The sequence below is a fragment of the Mandrillus leucophaeus genome, unplaced genomic scaffold, assembly GCF_000951045.1.
Source record: "Mandrillus leucophaeus isolate KB7577 unplaced genomic scaffold, Mleu.le_1.0 Scaffold833, whole genome shotgun sequence".
Classification (NCBI taxonomy): Eukaryota; Metazoa; Chordata; class Mammalia; order Primates; family Cercopithecidae; genus Mandrillus; species Mandrillus leucophaeus.
Genome location: NW_012109064.1, coordinates 382,149 through 400,652, shown reverse-complemented (window position 1 = coordinate 400,652; position 18,504 = coordinate 382,149). Strand labels below are relative to the sequence as shown.

The 18,504-nt window shown below is 37.7% G+C and overlaps 1 protein-coding gene across 3 annotated transcripts in view; it reads right to left on the bottom strand.

Annotated features, from left to right (window-relative positions):
- Window positions 1-18,504, bottom strand: part of TRPM6 (transient receptor potential cation channel, subfamily M, member 6) — a 187,959-nt gene that overhangs the window by 69,518 nt on the left and 99,937 nt on the right. For all 3 annotated transcript variants that reach the window (XM_011968246.1, XM_011968247.1, XM_011968248.1), the window contains exons 12-18: window positions 16,483-16,617; window positions 15,010-15,063; window positions 12,213-12,353; window positions 9,762-9,854; window positions 7,864-8,141; window positions 6,034-6,262; window positions 2,493-2,645 (exon numbers count right to left, since the gene is read on the bottom strand). In XM_011968246.1, the coding sequence (XP_011823636.1) occupies window positions 2,493-2,645; window positions 6,034-6,262; window positions 7,864-8,141; window positions 9,762-9,854; window positions 12,213-12,353; window positions 15,010-15,063; window positions 16,483-16,617 (1,083 nt within the window). The remainder of the gene's footprint in view (window positions 1-2,492; window positions 2,646-6,033; window positions 6,263-7,863; window positions 8,142-9,761; window positions 9,855-12,212; window positions 12,354-15,009; window positions 15,064-16,482; window positions 16,618-18,504) is intronic.

The following is an 18,504-nucleotide window of genomic DNA, read 5'->3' as shown; positions in this document are numbered from 1 at the left end:
ATGACTTTATTATTAAATAACTTCTCTTATTATTTTTCCAGGAGTGTTTCATTAGCTCTTAATTGCTCTTGACACTTTGGAGTGGATTATAAAGTGCTGATGGGGCCTGTCTCTGAGTTGAATTCAAAGACACCAATTGCTATGATGAAGACAACCTGAGAATATAAATTCAGATTTTATTTTTTTTTTAACTGAGAAGAAGGTAAAAACAAAAACATTTGGCTTGAATAACTTTTATATACATATATATCTATATATATATATATCTCCCCTTACCCCCACACCCCCTGACCACCCCACACTCTTTTTTTCTAATTGTAATCTGATACCAGCAGGTACACAGATTAAAGTTGTAACTACAACAATAAGTCTACTATAAACCGTATCTGTTTGGCATTGTATTGCAGTCATCTTTCCCACTTAATGATGCTCTGATAGAATAGATTTTGTTATACAGCTTTCTTAGTATTTCACTGTGATTTATTAACCTAAGACCGAGCTCATCTTTCCCCTTCTGAACCCACTCCTTCTCCAGTTATCCTTGTGTCCCTTCAAGACAGCCTTGTTTAAAAGACCCTCTTCCTCTCCATGTCCATTGCTACTGACCCTGGTTAAAGGACTTACTGTTTCTCAACTGGATGGCTACCCTGGCCTATGTTCCCCCTGCTTCCAGCCAGTCTTCTTGCTAAATAAACCATCCTATGCCCTGGAGGCAGAATAATTTCTCTAATAGTCAGATCATCTCACTACTCTGGCATACACATTCACTGGCTCTCCGTAACCTACAGAATAAAAATCATACTCCTTTACAGGATATACAAGAGTCTACATGATCTAGCCTCAGTCTACTTTCCAGTCATTCCTACAAGTACTCCCAGCTTGTCACATAACCCTCATAACCTAGATTCCAGCCGAACCATACCACTTGTGATGCTTTACATATGCCTTGCCACTTCCCAATTCCATGACCCTGCTTATAGTCTCCTTCCCGCTGACATGCTCTTTTCCCTCTCCACATCCTCAAGTCAAGCTCAACCACCACCTCAATCATAAAACTGTCACCAAGCCTTAATCCTCACCTACTGACTCCTAATGGGAAGAGTCTTCATCTGCTGTTGATTAACCCATTCTGCCATCTTACTATAATTTAGTCCTAAGAAAACTCATGTCATCAAAGGTCATGTTTTCAAGGGGTTATCAGCTAAAAAGATCTAAATTTCACATGGTAAAGTTATTCTGCCTGTAGAAATTTCAATAAGGAGTTTTATAAAACCTCAGTGAGCAAATGCAGTATTTGATGCTATACAGCTTCAGCTCCAGAATAATGGCTTTGCTTCTCCAATTACCAGAAATGCCTTCTTTATATTCATTATTACCCACTATTACCACAAGAAGACAACACAGTGACACTCTAAAGAGCATCTATGTATCACCTGCCTTCAGTTTCCTGCCACAATACACAATGCAAATTACATTCCTCAGCTAATAAATTGCATGACTTAATTAGTGTTATGAAATCTTATCTATCCCATCAAAAGTGCTGCCTCCACCCCTTATACCATGCCTAGAAAAATTCTAAAAACATAGCAGCTTATTAATACTTACTGCTTAAGTTAAATTTAAAGGCAAAAGGAAGATTATTGTTATGATTATAAGCCATTTATAATGAACAGACTTGAAACACTTTTTTTTTTTTTTGAGACGGAGTCTCGCTCTGTCGCCCAGGCTGGAGTGCAGTGGCGTGATCTCGGCTCACTGCAAGCTCCACCTCCCAGGTTCACGCCATTCTCCTGCCTCAGTCTCCCGAGTAGCTAGGACTACAGGCGCCCACTAGGCCCAGCTAATTTTTTTGTATTTTTAGTAGAGACGGGGTTTCACCGTGTTAGCCAGGATGGTCTCGATCTCCTGACCTCGTGATCTGCCCGCCTCGGCCTCCCAAACTGCTGGGGTTACAGGTGTGAACCACCGCGCCTGGCTGAAACACTTTTTCAATACCTGTTTTAATTGAACAATGGTGAAATACTGTGGATATTCTGTCTGATTATAAGCCCCACAGTGGAAGAGGTTGCATCTGCCTTAATTAATTCAGTGTCCACAGAACATCTAGCACATGTAAAGTGGCCACTAACGAGTCATTGAATTAATAAATTGGTATATGGCTATGTCCAAACCACGTCTTTGATTTTGGCTTTGAAGTAGAAATAGGATATTTTGCTTAATTGTATATGGGGGTTAATTAGGTCTATTGTACATAGTAAACCTGACCATAGCATAATATGATTAAGATTATACAAGAGAACTAAATGCTTGATTGATTAGTCAGAGGCATTTCAAAATAACATATAACCCCAGGACCATCTGTCATCACTGGCCTGAAATAGAGGCAATGTAACTTTTGTTTAAAAGATGGCTATATAAGTAAACTTTAAGGATGTGTATGTTTGCGTGCAGTCAATACAAAAAAATTCAGTTCATTATGATTTTGCACTAACCACAGAAGCACTTTCTTTGGAACTGCTGGCATTCTGGTCACTGTAATACCACATAAATTGGAAGTCCTGGGACTGGGGAACATGTGACATCTCAGCTTTGCTTTTAAATTCCAATGTCAAAATGGTGGGTGGTAAAATAATGCTTATAATAATCTGTAAAAAAAAAAAAAAAAAAAAAGCAAAACAAAGTAGTAGGGACTATAAAAGCACATACTAGACAAATAACAAAATTAAGAATTTCAATGTATAGAAAATGCCAGACCCATCCCAGTTCAATTTTCATCCTGTTTCTATAAATAATTTTTTGACTCAGCAACTTCAGTTCTACTGTCTCCCTCAGAAATACTCATGAGTACAAGCATTTGCAGATAAGAATGTTCATTGCAGGACTTTTTGTAAAAGCAAAACACTGGTGTCAACCTAAATGTCTATCTAGAGAGGGACAGCTGGTCTGGAATAAGCTTTCCTCCTGTGCAACCATTAAAAAGGCAAAGGCAATGTTGAATATAATGAAAAGGTAGCCACGCTACATTGTTAAGTGAAAAAATCAAATTACAGTTATCTCTTGGTATCCAATGGGGATTGGTGCCAGGACACCCCTGACCCCCGACCCCAAGGATACCAAAATCCAAGGCTGCTCAAGTCCCTGGTATAAAACGGTGTTGTTGTATTTCCATATAACCTGTGCACATCCTACCCTATACTTTAAACCATCTCTAGATTACTTATAATACCTAATACAATGTAAATGCTATATAAATAGTTGTTATACTGTATTGACTTTTCATTTGTATAACTTTTAATGTATTGTTATTTATTTGGGGGTGTTTTTCCAAATATTTTTTATCTGAAGTTGATTAAATCTGCAGATGTGGAACCCATGGATATGAAGAGCCAACTGTATAGAAGAACATAGAGTGATCCCATTTTAATTAAAAAATAAAAGTAAAAACCTTAGCTATTTATATGCATATATATGCATTTAAAAGTTTAAAAATATGTATACTACACTGTAATTATTTACCTCTAGAAGTAGCAGGACAGGGCAGTGACAAGTATTATTTTTCAGTGAGCACACTGCTTAATGATATTTTAAAGCCATTAAGTACATATTACCACAAAAAACACATTAAAATTTGTTGATATTATAAAATCAAGAATCTAAAAGTATACCATCACCTTCTGTTAAATCCATCTCTCATCACTCACGTGTCTTTTCCCTACTAGTAAAACCCAAGGAAGGTATAGATCCAGACATCCACAAGTTTTTTTCATTATATTGCTATTATTCGTGAATTACTAACAGTCTTTTCAAAAAATTTTTTTAAGTTCAACTTGCATGGCCTTCCAAGGTAAAGAGTTTAAAAGATTTAATAAATGCTCTGATATCAACTTGATGAACATTACCTCTTTCAAGCTAAAAGTAGGCGTTAGTATTCTGGTATTCAGTGACCAAAAAGAAGATTTAACTTGTTTGACATTCATTATTAAGTATGGCAAACTGAAGTCATATCCTTGTCGGCCTTTTTTTTTTTTTTTTCATGATGAAATTATCTTTTGTCATCCTGTTTTAAAGCTTGATCTCCTGTGAAGATTCTCTGGACTTTCTCCAGTTCTAATAGGATTTTGTGTCTTTGTTTTTTGTCCAGCTGTAGAACCCAAAATACATGCAATCTTCTAGGTCTGGAAAAATTGCAGTTACCATGCCGAGTGGTAATATTGTACTAATTAATCTCTAGTCAACTTCCTGAAGAGGCCCCACATTCTGTTGCCCTTGTCCATTGCAAAACAACTGGCTTATGAGACAGTATTCAACAACATCAGTATCCAATCTCTAAGGGATAAGATGGAGCATTACAATGAGTTTTCCCATCCACATCTCTCTGCATGGTTTTCCTACAGTCTTTTTCTACTTGGAATTAGCCTAGCCAGGACATCTTAAATTATTTGCAAACCTGTTTCTAAAATTCACCAACCAAGCACTGATAGAGTAGGATCTAGACACTGCAGAAGAACGTTTGCTACAGCTCAGAGACTTTAAGTAGATAGCTCAGCCTTTTTTATTAACTCACTCTATGTTTTGGGGCAAAACATTTAGTCTTATTTCACTTAAGTCTTCTTTTTAGTATGAAGTATATGAAGAACAAGAATTCATTAAGTTCTCAAAAATAAGGATTTCTAGTAAACTAGAGTACATACAGGACACAAACATGAGGAAAATTATTTCTCAAACTACCAGCTATCTATATCTTATCTCACTCCCTGAACATTGAACTTCTGTAGCTAGAGGTGAACTCATTCACATCTCTAATTCCTCAGTTCCAAGGGTGCAATCAAAGCAGATCATTGGAGAACTTCTGAAAACAATTACTGTTTCTGATATTTTCTTTAAAAGGATTTATGTTGAGATCCTTTTTGGTTGACATTTCTCTTCTTTCTATAATTTCATCAGTGAAAAAATAGTCATTATGTTTGGGACACATCATATTTTTAAGAACTCTAGGAAAAATAAAATTAAAATGCAAAATACAGACTTATGTAGTTCTTAATACTCACTCTGTGTCTCATTTTATTTGGTTTCATAAGTATGTGTACTCCTTAGGCTTGGCCATAACCTAAAGCCTTTAGACTTAGGTTTGATGTCAAAGGTAAATGTCCTTAGCAGTCAACTAAATTATTCTTGATAATTTAAGATAACAGATGAGGCTGAGAATTTTGAGATGGTTAGTCATGTGAACAAATGTATTGGAGGGCAGCCTTATGAAACAGTCACTTATTCTCTCAAAAAAAAAAAAAAAAGAAAGAAAGAAAACCACACACACACACACACACACACACACACACACACACACACATTGGGTGAGCAGAACAACAGAAGTTATTAATTTTATTTAGTTTATTATCTGTTAGTATTCTTACACTGAAAAAAAATTCACTAAAAAGTCTCATTTACTTTTGTTATAATTATTAGAGGCAGTAGCAACTAGTAATAATGAAATCTTACATATGTTTGTCTACACTTTTAACTTCTTCTAACCACCCTCATCTTTGTGGTGGACAGGGCAGGTACAATTATATCCATTATTCAAAAGGAAACTGTGGCCATGGGAGATAAGTCGTCTTCACAGATTCCTCTGGGAAGACCCCAGATCTTCTGTGAGAATCAAAGATATCAACTGGGATGTGAGGCCGATCTGGCTGTGACATCTGTCATCCCATTGGTCGCCAGGGTTGATTCGGCTGATCTGGCCGGCTAGGCGGGTGTCCCCTTCCTGCCTCACCACTCCATGTTCATCCCTCCCAAAGCTGCACGCTCGGGTGGTCGCTCAATCGCAGAAGATGACCATCCTGACAGAGGACCAATCTTCCATCAAGGGTACAGGAGGAGTAGCTGCGCTCCCCTGCTAGAACCTCCAAACGAGCTCTCAAAGATACTAACTGGTTTTCCTGAAGACACACTTCTGGAAGAAAATGTAACTCGTGTACAGAATTTTATACAAAACTAACATTAAACTCCATAAAGCAAGTAAAGTAAATTTACCTTTAACCAAGAGTTCTTCCTCATTTTCAGGCGCCCCATCCACATGTCCGTCAGTAGCATTTGGGTACAAGTATGTGAAACAAAGGGTCGTAATCCTCCCGACACGGCCAGTTTCAGGCAGGTCGAATTGCTCCAGTTCCTGAGTTCATACGTCAACAGCGTCATGGCCATGCGCTCATTCTGCTTGAATGCCTTCTCCAACAAGTCCAGAGCCAGCTGGCCAAACTGTCTGCCATGAAGGTGGCAAATGAAGAAAACAAAGGCAGGTGAGAGAGCTGCATTATTAGAAACATTTTAGAACATTTAGAAACATTGTAAAAGATTGGATGTGAGGCTCAGAAAATATCAATTCATAAGGCTTCTTTCAAAAAAAACAAAAAAAAGCCAACAACACCAAACAGCAGATTAATAATCTTAGTTTCCAGAAACTATTTGAAAGGAATTACTGCTCACTAATGAGATTTTTCTCCCTTTCCTGAAGGAACAGAACTAGGAAGTTTACATTGTAGCATACAGAATTTAATTTACACCTAAGCTATTCATGGGGAGTAGCCACTCCACATTATTGGACATAGCTTGGTTTGGGACTTACACATAGGCTTATACATAGCTTGGTTGGGACTCCCTGATAAGATCTAATAAAGTTTTGTTTTTGTTTGTTTTGTTTTGTTTTGTTGCTTTTTTGGACAAAAAAGACCATTCAGAACCCAACTAGCAAGTGAGGAAAGCTATGGAATCACTTTTTTTAAAAAAGATTTTATAAAATACCTACATGACTTAAGAAAGCTATAGACCTAGACCTAGAGACACCCTCATGTGATTTTCGAGGAGAATGTTTCTTCTGAAAGGTAGACATTGTCATTCTCTGGAATTTGGGTTTGTTTTTTTTTTGGTAGAGACAGGGTCTTGCTATGTTGCCCAGGCTGGTCTTGAACTCCTGGCCTCAATCAATCCTCCCATCTTGGTGTCCCAAGGTGCTGAGATTACAGGTGTGAGCCACTACACCCAGCCTGGGAATTTTTTCTTTTTTTTTGTGATGGAGTCTTGCTCTGTCGCCAGGCTGGAGTGCAGTGGCACAATCTCAGCTCACTGCAACCTCTGCCTCCAGCCTGGGAATTTTTTCTTTTTTTTTTTTTTGATGGAGTCTTGTCCTGTCGCTAGGCTGGAGTGCAGTGGCACAATCTCAGCTCACTGCAACCTCTGCCTCTTTTTTTTGATGGAGTCTTGTCCTGTCGCTAGGCTGGAGTGCAGTGGCACAATCTCAGCTCACTGCAACCTCTGCCTCCAGCCTGGGAATTTTTTAAATCAAAATTATAAATTCGTTTCCATTGATTCTAGCTTTCATTCTTTCTTCACTACTATAACACTTTAGTAACTTAAAAACCAAAAGCATTTTTAACTTCTATTTTCCACCATTACTCTCTGGTTCTTTAACAAAATGCATTTATTTGTTTTCCCTCCTGAGAGATACTTAATGAAAACAATGCCTTACTTTAATTTAGCATCAAAGAGTTCTGAGTTAGGGGGCGCTTTCAAAATCATTAATTGAACATTTCATAGGAAACTAAAGCCCCAAAATCTGGTCAACTGACTTGTCTAATTAGTCAACAGCTGGACTAGAACTCAAGTCCCCTGACTTGAAGGCCACCTCTCCTTCCTTTACTTCACAAAGCTCCTTAGAATACTTGAAGACCCTTTTAATAGGAGAGTCCATAAAATGCATGGCAGTAAGTCCATTTGTCCTACAAGTTTAAAGATGAGAGAGATAAAAGTGTCTAACCATTCTAAGAAGTGTTGATGTTTAGTATGAAGTGAAGAGAGAACACTTACTTTGAGTAATTCTTCAACTCTTCTGAGGCATCATCCACCATGTGACTCTCCTTAGCTTCATGGGCCATTGCCCGGTAGAGGATACACGCAATCACTGCTTTAACCGTGGCCTCCTCTCCATGCTGCCAGAAGAACATGGCCATCTTCTGCCTTTTCATCAGCACAGCCCAAACCAGCAGGTCACTGTAAGGGTAAATAAAGCCAGTAGACTCAGGCTCATCTGATACATTTTGTTCTTTTGACTTCTTCCTTGATTTATGAAGGACTACAGACTTTTCCTGTTGGAAAATAAAATAGGAATGAGTTTTCAAATACTCAGATGCATGATGTTTTACCTAATTCAACACAGCAGGTGTCCTACAGATTTTTTTTTAAATCACTACTGAAAAAGAGATGGAAATAATAATAAGATTCTATAAGCCAGCAAGCAAAATTTAGACCATAAAAGGTAATCTATTTCTTGTTGCATTTAACAGATCCAGAGTCCCTGAACTGATATATCTTAAGGTCATTTAGCATAACTTAAAGCAGTACCTCTTTAGGATATACCTAGAGTGCTTAATATGAATTTGAAAGATGGGTGGGTAGGGGGAGTTATAACAATACCTGAGAAATGGTTGCATCTTCCTCAAAATAATAACCACAGTGCAGTATGATGAGTGCTGAATTAGAGACTACATGATAACTTTTAATTTCTCAAGGAAATGGGTCAAAATAACATATTGGATACATGAGAATGATGTATTTTTAAAAAGCTCTAACCTCACTTAGCAAATAGATTCATTATCTTTCCTTTGGGAAAACATCCCTACTGTAGCCAACATGTATTCAAACAGATTGATTTGAAGTTTCTTTTCCTTTAATTCTGATTATATTTATCAGCAACGGTAACAGGTGATCATGAAATACCATTCTCCACCTGATAAATCCCCACTCACCATGCCACTCTACCTCCTCACGTACTCCTATATCATTTTGTGTGTCTCTATCTCTGGGCTCATCATACTGCACTATGGTTATGACTTTGAGGAAGATGAGACCATTTCTCAGATACCGTTATATCCTCCCCTCCCCACCTACCTTCCAAGTTCAACCAAGCACTCAGTATAATGCCTGGCAAATACTAAAGATTCAATAATTATTCTTTTTAATTTAAGAGGTCATAGCAAAAAATTATAATCCATTTCCTCTATTTCTATAAATAAAAGGAATTCATGTTCACTGATGATGACCAACGGTAATTTTATGAAATACCTCTTTCATACCAGGGGCTATGGAAAGCAAACCTCTTTCAGCTAACATAATAACCATTTGCATGGAAATTCTTGAGCAAAAACATTTATTCTCAGAGTAAAGTGGGACTGGAGGAGTATAAGACTAGGAGGAATAACAATGTTGTACACACATGCACACACTCATCATCATCATCATTATCATACTGTAATATTAGATTTATGTTAATTTCAAGAAAGCCTCAAAAAGGAAACAATTTAAAAAAGAAGATGCAAAAGGTCAGTGCAACAGAGAAGTGAAGGAAAAGAAGGAAACAGATTTCATATCCAACTGGCCTTGGGGAACAGGACATCAGAGTATGGTGTTGGGTTAACGATCACATTTTTTAAGTACCATCCCACAGATCACCTGACTGAGTCACTGTCTAGACACAGCAGGGATGGCAACAAGGAAGAGAGGCTAAAGTGCAAGTCCAGAGCATCACTGCGCCTTTGCTCACTATTGGTACTGGATAGTTGTGTTATGCTTTTGACTCGCACCATCTGTTTATGGCACTTATAAATAGTCCTTCTATTTACACCTCCCTTTCTTTGACGTAAATGAAGAAATAGTCTCGAGTTGTAAAAAACATTTTTCTTTCAAGTCTAAAAACAAGTAAATGGTACCTTGACTTTGTATGGCTGTGCAGTTCTAATGAACTGGGAGTGCGGCGTGCTTTCTGCAGACTCATTTCTATTTCCTGAGAAGCGTCTCCGGTGCTGGGAAAGGTTTGGAACAAAGCTGGTCACTCTCTGGCACATGTTATTATTTCATTTTTAAAATAAGATAAAATGAGGGGAGAAGATTATAGTGGTCACAATATTTTATTTCTAAACAATAACACAAAACCAAATATAATGTTGTGTCCTACCAAATATCCATGCCTCTGTGTCTCATCCATGATTAGCACCCAACAAGAGCCTCTAATGATCTCATTGTGCATTTTGTTATTTCCTAACATCTTAGAGAACACACTCCTTTGCTCTTTTGTTCCCTATTATATATCTGCATTCTTTCACTATGTGGAAATTCCATTAGAATGAATGGATGTTCTCTCCCTGGAACAAGTTCAGAATAAGCAATAAAGATTTACAGTTCTGATAAGAAAAAATTCCCATTCATAAGCAGCTCCAAGGTTAAGGTTAAGACAGAAAGTTATGGAATTTCTCAGGTATTATATAATATCTCCACCGGAACTCCAGTGGCCACACCCAGCAACAACACAACTCACTGCCATTAGCATGAAATTTTTATCAACAAGAAACAAAAACAAAAGAAACATTCTTAAAGGGACTAACATAAAATATGATAAAAACCGTAGGTTTTGTTTTTTAAAATGTATTTATTTATTTATTTAGAGACTGGGTCTCACTGTGTTGCCCAGGCTGGTCTCGAATTCCTGGGCTCAAGCAATCCTCCTGCCTTGGCCTCCCAAAGTCTTGGGATTACAGGTGTGAGCCACCATGCCCAACCCAAACTATAGGCTTTGAACTGCTTTATTTAAGTTTCTGATTTGTTGAAAAAACCGAGCATAGAAATGATGAGGTGAAGACTTTTTAAAGGCAACACTCAAATTATTATTATTATTGTACTATAGAATTAATAGTGTCATTATAGTAATTATCATAATGACCATTATTACTAACGATGACTCTGCACCCTCTGTGTACCAGGAGCATGGATTTTTCATATATTATTTTATGTAATCCTTCTGACAAATTTATAAAAGGAGCATTACTATTCCCATTTATAGATGAGGAAACATGCACAGAGAAGTTAAGCTTATTGTTCAAGATTACACAGCGACTAAAGAGCAAAACTAGGAGGCAATCCTAGCCAGATGTCTCTGACTCCAAAATCATGTGCTTGTAACTACTACAGTCTAGTTTAATATGACACACAATCAACTCTGCACTCCACTGGAGACAATCCAAGAAACGGGTGACTTCATACTGGCAGGCCATTGGAAGAAAGGGCACTAAGGGAACTTCCCTAGCAAGCTCCACACTGAGCTGCACCAGCGCCACAGTCAGTCCTCCTACTTGCCACTGGGGATCTCACAGCAATGTCTATTATATTTAAATGAAGTAGCTGACCTCTTTACGTGTATCCTTATGCCTCTGAAATCTTAATAATTTTTCTGTGTCAGATTTGGGTTTCCTGTTTTGCTTTTTCATTTCTGAAAGCTAAGCTGGGCTTTCACGTCACTTGACTCTTTATAAAGGATCCCAAGTAGCTTGATATTCTATGCTGTTTATGGGATCTTACCCCAAACTGCCTTTCCAGTCTCCTCCCTTAAAACCATATGACACTGATTCTCCAGCAACAAAAGTCTCCTTGTCACAGCGGAAACATACCTGAATACCCAAAGGCTGTGCCCTTTACTGCTCCTTCTCTTTTCTCAACAAAAATATCCAAAACTACATTTTCTAATCCTCTCCTCATCTTCTAATAAGAACGAGTTTCCTCAGGTTGCTAATCCATAATGGCAATTTCAAGAAATAGGCAATGTTTCCTCTGCTAACTACTAACCAACAACTCTAATTTTACATTCCTAGACTCTTCAAACTATCATGGAAAATAAAATATGTATCACTTGTGTTTTTAAGGACAGTCTACACACATCTGTCAATATAATCACCACATGCTTATACCAAGTTTGTTATCTCCAGACTATGGACTGTGATGAGTTTACATATCTAATCTGATTAAGCTTTTGATATCAGTATTTTCAGAAGAAAAAGAAAGAAAAGGAAAAAAAAAGAACTGGTCATCTCTCCCTCTAACCTGCCTCATCACATCACTTCTAAGTCACTCTAGCATGTATTATATACTGTTTTATATTATGGCTAGTTATTCATAAATCTGTTGAAGAGTTTCCAACCTTCTGATCCTTATGCATCCCACGCCAACACTGCAACACTTAGTACAGTATACTTCACATACAGCGGATAACAAATGTCCATAAATAAAATGACCATTTTAGGAGCTATTTTTGTCTGAACTTCCCAGGCCATTTTTCTAAAGCAATTCCTAATCATTCTCAATTTTACTTAGGCACTTTTCAATTACTCTACCTTATGATTTCTGTAGAGGTCGTTGTAGAGGGCTCTGAAATGTTTTCTAGTGTAGCTGCTGCGATATGCTCTACCAATGAGGTATTCTACTACCAATCCAATGTCAATCAAGGTTATTCGGTAGCCTGAGAGAAGAGTATGCTGCAACAAAAACATGCCACGACTTTTAACTTTTAGTTATCTTCTTCCATTTCTCTTGCCATGCCATTAGAACATAATCAAATTCATTGCAAAGAGGTAGACATACCTTTTAAATATCTTTACAAACTGATTAATTTAAGTGACCAGCTATTGATGCAATCTGCCAGTTCAGAAGGAAAAATATCTTAGCCTTATGCTTTCTCATTTCATAGACATTAAATGTGTGCTTCCATCTATGCATGCTCTCTCTCTCTAACTCTTGCTCTCACTCTACTTATCATGCACACAAACATATATACACACACGTTTGAGTAAAATACATTTAAATGTTTTTTTATTCCATATGGAGTTCCTAACTGGAAGTAAGAGAAAAACATTAAACAAGTAGAAAAAAAACAAACAAATATGTATATAGAGAGTTTTTTTAACTAGAAATAATATAGCTACTCCAACAGAAGTAAAAATCATAAAGTCTACACTGAATGCGTGTGATCCAAAATCAACACTGGGTTAGCTTTTCAGCTTCTCTCTTTGTTGAAATGGATATAACACTTTGCACTGCACTGACGACATCATATGTAAAACAAGAACATGGGAGGAAGTAGAACAAATGAAAACAAGGAATAGAGAATGACAGAGTAAAATTCGATATTAAAACATAAGGCTTAGGCAGCCAGGTTCTTCCTTGAATTGAACTTAATTCAGTATAGACAGTATAGTGCTTTCTATATTTCAGGACATATTGGGGGTCTTTGTGTCTACAATCCACTTTCCCTATGGTCCAAAATCCCACAAGATATATTACAAGGGTATTGAAGTTGTCAGCGTGCATGTCTGTCTTCCTTTACAGACTGTGTGGAAGGGTCTGTCTTTGTCTACCCAGAGTTTAGCATATGCACTTGGCCGAGCTGAGTAACTATCTGAAACTCTATACAGGCATACCTTAGAGACATTGTGGGTGCAGTTTGAGACCACCACAATAAAGAGAATATTGCAATAAAGCAAAACAAACAAACAAACAAAACCATGAGACTGTGCCAAGACAAGTGTTATGGTCGGTTGGCAGGAGGGCTGAGTGGTAGATTTCCAAGTATGTGGGTCTTAGTCTAAATGAAAATTATTTTGACTCCTTAAATCGCACTTTACTACCTCTTCATAACTCTTCACTTTTGAACTGCCCATTTATAGTAAATTTTTAAAGGCACACAGAGTGTTGAACAAGGTCTCTGAAATGAAGATTGTGACTAATGTTCACAAAGCTTGGATCAAGAAATAAGGTTATATATGTACGAATGTAAATAATTTAATTTTTCTTTTTTACATTCATAATTTACTTTTTTCAAGGAATGCCAAAAGTAATGCTCTTATTGCTGCTAGTTAAAACATATTTAACCTAGTTCATCACTTTTTTACAGTTTACTGTGGCAGAGTTTAAGAAAAAAATTAAAGAAAATCATTTTCATATTGCACAAATCAATACAAACTAAATTTACATAAGTATGGACACTTTTGCTTACTGCTAATTTGCCAAGGAATAGGCGGGACACGGTGGCTCACGCCTGTAATCCCAGCACTTTGGGAGGCCAAGGCAGGTGAATCACCTGAGGTCAGGAGTTTCAGACCAGCCTGGCCAACATGGTGAAACTCCATCTCTACTAAAAATACAAAAAAGTAGCCGGGCATGGTGGCAGGCACCTATAATCCCAGCTACTCGGGAGGCTGAGGCAGGAGAATAGCTTGAACCTGAGAGGTGGAGGTTGCAGTGAGCTGAGATTGCACCATTAAACTCCAGCCTGGGCAACAAGAGCAAAACTCCATCTCAAAAAAAAAAAAAAAAAGAAAAAATTACCAAGGAAATGTCTTCCTTTCACTCTGACTCTCCCGCCACATCAACATAACCTGAAAGCTCACATTCCTTCTAACAAAATATCAGACTTTGGAAAAATAAGAGAATTTTTAAAATGTGCCTTGGATTTTAACCATAGTGACAAATAAAAAGTACTCCCAATGTTCAGGGGATGTGGATAAAATTCATTGGTAATGGAAAGACAAGAAACTGAGGTATAAAAGTTTGTTAAAGTTGGCACGTTTTGGTAACTAATGGGGAATCAAATACTTTAAGTTTGACCTAAATCACAGTTCATTGAGAACACCATGAGCAAAACATGACCAAGAGTATAGAACAGGGAGGGGAGCCACCTGACTGCCTAGAGCAATGCACACTCACAGAAGCAGCTAGAGAGTGCCGGAACTATCACTGACATCAAAAACAATGGAAATCACTTAATAGTCCTCCCATAAGGATAACGCAACCACAGAGTTCTTTACTTCCAGCTGGTATCATCATCATAGGCACCACCACTGTATCGTGGTAAGCTGAAGTCTGGTGAGAAGCATTGCATGTCTCTGATTCATGGCTTTTTATTAGCAAATATCACCTAACTGGTGGATCAAGTTTTTTAAAACATAAAGTAAACTAAGGAAAAAAGTCTAAGAGTGTGGTTTGTTGATGAAATTGTTCAAATCAAGGTAAAGAAGATAGGTAATTAACAAAACAATCCAAATCTGCATTGTACAAAGCAAAATTCAGTGACTCCTCCAACACAAAGCTAAGGCGATATATAAAGACATGTTCACGCCTTCTTAATTAGGTTACCTGTTTCACATCTTGGACGAGATGGTGCAAGAGTGTGTTAGTAGGTCCTTGTTTCTGAAATAAAGAACAAAAGGAGGAATTATTCTCTTTAATTACCATGTGCTGGGGGGTAAAACCTTTATTTCAGAATGCATAAGTAACTCAGAATACTGAAAGTTTTGTTCAACATTTTTAGTAACGAAGCTTAAGCCAATTAATTCTAAAGGTGTTTTCCAAGAGAAGATGTAATTATATGAAATATTTTTCAAAGCAAGATGCAAATATGTAGATAGTAAAGACTTCATGTGATAAGAGACAGAAATGAATCTTAGGTAATTGATTACCATCCTTTAACATACAATTACAAATCCTATCATACAAGCACATTCTATCAACAAATATTTATTGAAAACTTACTACGTTCAATCAGGGATTCAGACAAATATAAGCACTATTTTCCTGGAGTGTTTCTAATAGAAAAGAGTGGCTACTTACACTAAAAAATAACCAACAATATATGTGTGGGTTCAAAAAGAGTTACAAATAATTGGTACTCTAGGAACAAATCATTGTGAACTAACTGTAGTAATCAAGAAGACAAGACTTGAATAAATCATTGAAGAAAGAATAAGATTTAAAGGACAACGAAGGCTATTTCGAGAAGTGTGCATGGCTTGAGCAATTGGTGTTTTCACAGTGTGTGAGCCAGGCTAGTTTCAACAGAGGGTTTACATGGGAAAGGTACAGGAACAGTATTTTAATAGTGGCCTTAGGTTGAGATACTTCCAATAACTCAATAAAAGGCAATTTGTTCTTATTCACATTTTAGTCTTTATGTTTTTACTAGGATAAAACAGAATTGGTAAGAATGTTTCTCATTTGGTTGAAGAGTCTATCTATAAACTATCTTTGTACAAGAACATTCAAGGAGGTAAACAAGTCTTAAGCTGATCAATAAACAATTACCGGGCAAGGTGTCAGACCCCTGGCAACGGAAAGTCACTGGTTCACAGGTAGTAGGAAGAATTCACTGAAAACAGTATAGGTTTTGAATAAGGAAAGTTTTATTAGAAAGAAAGAATGCTAGAGAAGAGTGCAGAAGGGAGCTTCAGCAAGAGAGAACTGAGCTCACAGCAGTGAATTTTCCTCAGGAGTATTTATGGACCTTAAAGTGGGAGCTTAAGGGTAATTTGAACCATGTTAGCCACGTAGGTAACGATAAATGATTGCATTTGTAGACATTTTGGTGCCTTCATGTCAGGAAGGGTTGCACGACGAGTTTTAACATGCACGCAATTTGAAGATGTATAGAAATTCTAGTTACTTATAAATGTTGGGGAAAGAAGCCTGGAACTAGATCCAGCTTCAGATAATAGGGAAGTCCAATTACTTCTCACTTCCTCGGATAAGGAGTTTTGCCTTAATGGTTTGCTTGATGATCATTGCTCTTCTCGAATCTGGAGGGAAATGATTGATGAAATGTTCCATACTCACTGTATTATAGAGCTCTTCCAGTCGAGGGATGGTAAGAAAGCAATGGAGGTTCACTCCATATTCTATTAAGAGTTTCACAAAATCCACTCGATCCATCACTAAAGCATCTAACATTGCTTGTTCCAGGGCATCAGGCTTCAGAAAGTACAAATAAGAAATGTAAAGACAATTAAGAAAGTAGAAATAACTAAAGAATTACATGTTTTTGAACTCAAAATTTGAACACAAACGCAACAATTTTAAAATAAAGTCCTGCCATCAGTGGGTACAGAAAAAAAAAAAAGGAAAAAAAATTTAATTACAGTATTACTAGGTCAGGCTCAGGGGTGCACACCTGTAATCCTAGCCCTCTTGGAGGCTGAGGCAGGTGGATTGCTTGAGTTTAGGTGTTCCAAACCAGCCTCGGCAACACAGCAAAACCATGTCTCTACCAAAAATACAAAAATTATCCAGGCATAGTGGCATGCACCTGTGGTCCCAACTATTTGGGAGGCTGATGTGGGAGGAACAATTGAGGCCAAGGGGTCAAGGCTGCAGTGAGCCACGAATGCACCACTACACTTCAACCTGGGCAACAGGGCAGGACCCTGTCTTGAATGGATGAATGAATGGATGAATGAATGAATGAATGAATGAATGAATGAATGGTCTTAGTAAGAAATGTGCAGGACTTAAGTGAAGACATCTTGAATAAATCAAAAAACGTACCATGTACTTGGATGGGAAAACTGATTACTGTAAAGATTTCAAAGGTTCCCAAATGAACGTACGGGCTTAATGCAATTCTGATAGACATTCAAGGTTTCTTCTTCTTTTGTTTTTGTTACTTGTCATGTGTTCATTTAAACTCTACCTGGCTTCTGGGTACAAATGGTAAGTTGAACACGCTCATCTAATTTTTCTCCCACTCAAAACTTCATTAAAACTACAGTAAAGGGATTTTTGTTATGAAATAAATCTACAAGCACAAGGAGGACAAGAGTGGAGACAAGAATGCAACATTTTGGAAGCTGGAAAGCAATGGTCAAGTCGTAATTGACTGAGCAGTCACCAGAAAGCCAAATAGTAGAAGTGGAAAATGTCAAGAGACAAACAGATACTTACTACAGAATTCCAACAGCAACAAAATACATGCATACATGCTGAATCCCTAATGTTGGGGTCTCTCCAGTCATCTTTCCCCTTTGATTCCCATAACACTAGCAACAAGGCTTACACCTTCCAGTCAGGGAATTAGAGGACTCTTTTCTGGTAATGTCACCAATACAAGAGGAAAGACATGAATATGTTGGTATCTGGGGGCCCTTGAACTAAGGGCAGTCAGAACACCCTACTGTGAAACTCAAACCTATAAGCAAGCTCCAACTGCAGGCTCGGAATTTCCAAAGAGCTTTTTATCCACTACACTTTAACAAAAAGACCAAAACCAACCGAATCAAAAAACATCAACTAGCAGGAAGCAGACAATGTAAGAAGAAGAAAACTTCAAAAGAGCTCTCATTAATATCCTCAAAAAGATAAAAGAAGATATTGTATTCTGGGCTGGGCACAGGGGCTCATGCCTGTAATCCCAGCACTTTGGGAGGCTGAGGAGGGCAGATCACCTGAGGTCAGGAGTTTGAAACCAGCCTGGCCAACATGGTGAAACCCCATCTCTACTAAAAATACAAAAATTAGCCAGGTGTGGTGGCAGGAACCTGTATTCCCAGCTACTTGGGAAGCTGAGGCAGGAGAATTGCTTGAATCTGGGAGGTGGACGTTGCAATAAGCCAAGATTGCACCACTGCACTCCAGCCTGGGCCACAGAGCAAGACTCCATCTGGAAAAGAAAATATTGGATTCTGGATGCTAATGAAAAACCCAGGGGAGGGTGCAAACAGGAAGCAAATTTGCTCTCACAAATTAATAGACTGCCAGGCACAGAAAGACAAATTTACATGTGCTCACTCATTTGTGGGAGCTGAAAATTAAAACAATTGAATCCATGGAGATGGAGAGCAGAAGGATGGTTATCAGAAGCTA